General features: G+C 50.7%; 1 protein-coding gene across 2 annotated transcripts in view; it reads right to left on the minus strand.

The window, feature by feature from the left end:
- Positions 1-3,133, minus strand: part of PUS7 (pseudouridine synthase 7) — a 66,257-nt gene extending 63,124 nt beyond the window's left edge. Inside the window, exon 1 of one of the 2 annotated variants that reach the window (XM_007982502.3) lies at positions 2,908-3,133. In XM_007982502.3, the coding sequence (XP_007980693.3) occupies positions 2,908-3,028 (121 nt within the window). In that variant the 5' untranslated portion in view covers positions 3,029-3,133. The remainder of the gene's footprint in view (positions 1-2,907) is intronic. The other variant, XM_007982501.3, reaches the window with a different exon arrangement.
- Between the last annotated feature and the right edge of the window lie 2,867 nt (positions 3,134-6,000).

The following is a 6,000-nucleotide window of genomic DNA, read 5'->3' on the forward strand; positions in this document are numbered from 1 at the left end:
TTATTTAATTATTTATTTATTTATTTTTTGAGACGCAGTCTCACTCTGTTGCCCAGGCTGGAGTGCAGTGGCGCAATCTCGGCTCACTACAACCTCTGCCTCTCGGGTACACAAGATTCTTCTGCCTTAGCCTCCTGAGTAGCTGGGATTACAGGCACCCGCCACCAAGCCAGGCTAATTTTTTGTATTTTTAGTAGAGATAGGGTTTCACCGTGTTAGGCAGGATTGTCTCGAACTCCTGACCTCGTGATTCACCTGCCTCAGTCTCCCAAAGTGCTGGGATTACAGGCCTGAGCCACTGCACCCAGCCTACAAAAACAGCCATTAGTCTTAATTCTATCACATTATCTTTGAAAACCATCCACAACTTTCATTTTCTAAATACATCTTTCCTCCATCCCCTGCAAGTTATCAGTAATCTCTATAGCTCTCACAATAGTGAGTATTTTCTTTAGGGCCAGAGCACAGAGAACACACTAATTTTTTTTTTTTTTTTTTTTTGAGACAGTTTTCCTCTGTAGCCCAGGCAGGAGTGCAGTGGTGCAGTCTTGGCTCACTGCAATCTCCGCTTCCAGGGTTCCAGCAATTCTCCTACCTCAGCCTCCCGAGTAGCTGGGATTACAGGCATGGGCTAAAATTACCACATCCAGCTAATTTTTGTATTTTTAGTAGAGAGGGGGTTTCGCCATGTTGGCCAGGATGGTCTCAAACTTCTGACCTGACCTCAAACAAGTTGCCCGCCTCGGCCTCCCAGAGTGCTGGGATTACAGGCATGATGTCACTGGGCCTGGCAGACACTCTGCATTCTAATATGCAAAATCATTAAGTGTATGAGGGTCATTCATTCTGCAAATATTTACTGAGCAAGTGTCCTATGTGTCTGACATTGTTGTAGGCACTGGAGGAAAAGGGTAAATTTCCTGTCCTCACGGAGCTTACAATGTATTTGAAAATACATCTGGGAACAAAATAAAATTAATCTCAGGACATGCAAGCTCCAAAGAATTAAAGCAGGGTAAGGGGCTGAGTGTAAGAGGGGTGCTCTTCAGTGATGTCTCGTCTAAGGAGGAGACTTCTGAGCAAAGACAAGGAAGAACCAGACAGGAAAAGATGTGTGTGAGGAGAGCTCCAAGCAGCCCAAACAGTACGTGTAAAGGACCGGAAACCGGAGCAAACTTAGTCGACAGTATGACCATTTGGATTGTTCTCTCCCTTTCCTAGGTAAGCAAAAATGCTGTTTCATTAATACAGTACATGCATGCCCCTGCCTCTATCAAAAGACACGTTTAAGGCCGGGTGTGGTGGCACACGCCTGCAATCCCAGCACTTCGGGAGGCTGGGCCGGATGGTTCACCTGAAGTCTTAACTTCAAGACCTGCTTGGCCAACATAGTGAAACCCCATCTCTACTAAAAATGCAAAAACTAGCTGGACGTGGTGACGTGCACGTGTAATCCCGGCTACTCCGGAGGCTGAGGCAGGAGAATCGCTTGAACCTAGGAGGCGGAGGTTGCAGTGAGCCAATATCGCGCCATTGCACTCCAGCCTGGGTGATGGAATGAGACTCTGTCTAAAAAAATAAATCAATAAATAAAGACATGTTCAAGGCCGAGTGTGGTGGCTCAAGCCTGTAATTCTAGCACTTTGGGAGGTCAAAGCAGGAGGACTGCTTAAGGCCAGAGTTTGAGGCCAGGCTGGGCAACACAGCGAGACCCTGTGTGTTGGCACACACCTATAGTCCCAGCTACTTGGGAAGCTGAGGTGGGAGGACTGCTTGAGCCCAGGAGTTCAAAGCTGCAGTGAGCTATGATCACGTTACTGCACTCTTGCCTGGGCAACAAGAGCAAAACTTTGTCTCAAGAAAATGAAAAAATAAAAATAAAAAAACCAAAAACATGTTCACAAAGAGTTGTTAAGTATGTACTGTTGGCTACTTTCCAACGTTTGAACATAATAATTGCCTAACCATCCCCTTTTCAATGGTGTTGTACAGTCTGATTTTCGACAGATTCCCTCAATAGTCAAGGCACCCCCAGACCAATGGGGCATAGTCATTTAATAGATGATTAGAGGCTTGGGGATGGGGCGGGGGGGGGGGGGTGCGGGGAACCTTAGTAACACTTTATTTTTGGAATGGAAAAAAAAAGTGGTCTGACGGGATCAAATATTTGAAAAACTAAGGTCTTTGCCAACCCTACTCGGCAGGCAACGAAGATGTGCTTATAAACCCCTCTGCGCAGGGTTGACGAGGAGGACTCGAGTTTCAGCTTGCACAGCAGCACCTCCAACCATTCGTTAAGCATTCACCCAGCTTGAGGGCTGGCGAAAGCACTCTGCAGCCCGCTCACTCCCACTCTGGGAAATGCATACAAAGCATGCAGTCCCCAGAGCCCGCGTGGCGCCTAGTAGGCTCCCAGTGAGCGGCGACGCAGGACACAGGGGTGGAACACGTGGGCTGGACCCACAGAAGGCAGACGCGGCGAACCAATGGCACCGTGAAGGGTTTCGGGGCCAGTTTTCCTCTGACGGAGGAACAAGAGTTTAGGGAGCGACCCAGGCAAAGAAAGGGAGGAGTGGGAAGGGGGCCCCCAGCTGATAGCGCCGCGCGGGGAGGAGGGGAGCGCGCGGGCGCGGCCCCTCCGGACGACCGGCCGGGCACAGGGTGGAGGGCAGAGGGGAGTGGGGAGCGGGGAGCGGGGAGCGGAGAGCGGCGCCTGCACCGCCGAAGCACAGGACCTGCCAGGTTCCAACCGTGCTCCCGCGGACGCGATCCATAATGGAGGCGCCGCGGGCTCCTACCACTGCGGGGCCGCCTTCCCAGTCCGCACTGCCTCTTGGGGCGGGGCCCGGGCCGGGCCAAGGAGCTGGCCGAGGAGCCCTAGCGGCCGCGGGGAGGCCGCGCACTTACCCAGACCCTGGGAGCGCGAGCGCGACGTGGGCCGGACAGCGACGTAGCCAGCGCTCTGGTCGGGGCGCAGGAGGGCGGCGAAGGCCACTCGGAGGAGCCAGCGACTAGGGCGGCCAGGCATAGGCAGCGCGTTGAGCGACTAGGATCATATGCGCTCGAGTCGACTCACCGGCGGCCTGGCTCGCACACGTGCGGCGCAGGGACGCGCCGCGGCCCGGCTGGACCCGCCCCGGGGGCGGAGTCCGCTCCCCGTCGCCGGCCCCGCCCCCGGCCCGCCGCCTCGGAGCGGCCTGCAAGCCACCGAGCACCCCAACGCTGACGCTCAGCCTGCGCGCGCTGACCCCGGACCTCCCTCGCGACCGCGCCTTAGTCGCACCTGCAGCAAAGAGCGATTTCACCAAGCATCTAATAGTTCTTTACATCTTTAGGAAGTCTAAGGCAGCGATTGCCTCCTTTGGGGTTATATTCTAAGAAGTGTTTCCTCCACATAGTTGTGGCCTTTTCATGTTGCACCGACCACGCAGTTAACAATAATGAAAACAGAATCACCTTAGAGACTAAATATTGTTCTACATTTGATCCTGGGAATGTAGTAGATCTAAAAGCACCATCTTCCTACTTCTTACCGTTCTGGCTTGATGTTTCCCGATAGGATCTGCTTCAAGAAACCGGATCATAGGTTTTTTTTGTTTTGGTTTGGTTTGGTTTTGACAGAGTCTCGCTCTGTCGCACAGGCTGGAGTGCGGTGGCACGAACACAGTTCACTGCAGCCTCGACCTCCCAGGCTCAAGCAATCCTCTCACTTCAGTATCCCAAGTAGCTGGGACTACAGGTGCATCCCACCACACCCAAGCTAATTTTTTTGGGGGTGGAGGGTAGAGACAAGGTTTCACTATGTTGCCCAGGCTCTAATAGTTTTTGTTTGTTTGTTTGTTTGTTTTTTGAGATGGAGTCTTGCTCTGTCGCCCAGGCTGGAGTGCATGCAATGGCACAATCGTGGCTCACCGCAACTTCCGCCTCCCGGGTTCAAGCGATTCTCCTGCCTCAGCCTCCCGAGTAGCTGAGATTACTGGTGCGTGCCACCACGCCCGGCTAATTTTTTGTATTTTTAGTAGAGACGGGGTTTCACTATGTTGGCCAGGCTGGTCTCGAGCTCCTGACTTTGTGATCCGCCTGCCTCAGCCTCCCAAAGTGCTGGGATTACAGGCCTGAGCCACCGCGCCCGGCCTCTAATAGTTTTTTGTTTGGTTTGGTTTGGTTTGGTTTGAGAGAGAGTCTCACCTGTTGCAGTGTTCAAGCAATTCTCCTGCATCAGCCTCCCGAGTAGCTGGGCCCACAAGCGCTTGACATCATGCCAGGCTAATTTTTTTGATGGGGTTTTGCCTGTTGGCCTGGAACTCCTAACCTCAAGTGATTTGCCTGTCTAGGCCTCTCAAAGTGCTGGGATTATAGGCATGAGCCACCACCCCCTGCCCAATTTGGTTTTTTTTTGTTTTGTTTTTTTGTTTTTTACACAGTGAAATATACTATTACCAGCCGGGCGCAGTGGCTCAGGCCTGTAATCCCAGCACTTTGGGAGGCTGAGGTGGGCAGATCACGAGGTCGGGAGTTCAAGACCAGCCTGGCCAACATGGTGAAACCCCCATCTCTACTAAAAATACAAAAATTAGCCAGGCGTGGTGGTGGACGCCTGTAATCCCAGTTACTTGGGAGGCTGAGGCAGACAATCGCTTGAACCCAGGAGGCAGAGGTTGCAGTGAGCCGAGATCATGCCATTGCACTCTAACCTGGGTGACAAAGCGAGACTCTGTCTCAAAAAACAAAAAAAAGACCAAGATGTCCTTCAGTAGCTGAATAAACTGTACTATATCCAAACAATGGAATATTATTTGGTGTCAAAAAGAAATGATCTTAGCAAGCCATGAAAAGACATGGAGGAAACTTAAATGAATATTTTTAATTTAATTTATTTATTTTGAGATATAAATAAGTGCTGGGATTACAGGCATGAGCCACCATGCCTGGCCTTAAATGCATATTACTAAGTGAAAGAAACCAATCTGGGCCAGGCATGGTGGCTCAGGCCTATAATCACAGCATGTTGTGAGGCTGAGGCAGGTGGATCACTTGAGGTGAGGAATTTGAGACCAGTCTGGCCAACATGGTGAAACCCCGTCTCTACCAAAAATACAAAAAATTAGCCGGGCGTGGTGGCACACACCTGTAATCCCAGCTATGCGGTAGGCTGAGGCAGGAGAATTGCTTGAACCTGGGAGGTAGAGGTTGGGGTGAGTCGGGATCATGCTATTGCACTCCAGCCTGGGTGACAGAGCAAGACTGTCTAGAAAAAAACAAACAAAACAAAACAAAATACCAAATCTGAAAAGGACACTCACTATATGAATCCAACTAAATGACAAAATGACATTCTAAAACAGGTGAAACTATATAAGACAGTAATAAAATTAGTGGTCGCCAGGGGTTACGAGAAAGGGAAGGATGAATAGGTGGAGCACAGAGAATTTTTAGGGAAGTGAAACTATTCTGTATGATACTGTAATGGTGGCTGCATGTCATGATACATTTGTCCAAGCCCATTAAATCTACAACAGGGGTCCCCAGCCCCACAAGCCGTGGACTGGTACCAGTCAGTGTGGCCTTTTGGGAACCAGGCTGCATTGCAGCATTCCCGCCTGAGCTCTGCCTCCTGTCAGATCAGCAGTGGGATTAGATTCTGATAGGAGCGAGAGCCCTATTGTGAACCGCACATGTGAGGGATCTGGGTTGCGTGCACCTTGTGAGAATCTAACGCCTGACAATCTGAGGTGGAACAGTTCATCCTGAAACCCATTCCTATCCCCTAGTCCAAGGAAAAAATGTCTTCCATGAAACCAGTCCCGGTGCCAAAAAGGTTGGAGACTGCTGATCTATAACACTAAGAGTAATGTAAACTATGGACTCTGGGTGATAATGTGTCACTGTAGGTTCATCAGTTATCACAAATGTACCACTTTGGTGGGGGAGAGGCTATGCACGTGTGAGGTCAGGGGATATATGGGAAATTTCTATACCTTCCTCTCAATTTTGCTGTAA

Source organism: Chlorocebus sabaeus, chromosome 21 (genome assembly GCF_047675955.1).
Source record: "Chlorocebus sabaeus isolate Y175 chromosome 21, mChlSab1.0.hap1, whole genome shotgun sequence".
NCBI lineage: Eukaryota > Metazoa > Chordata > Mammalia > Primates > Cercopithecidae > Chlorocebus > Chlorocebus sabaeus.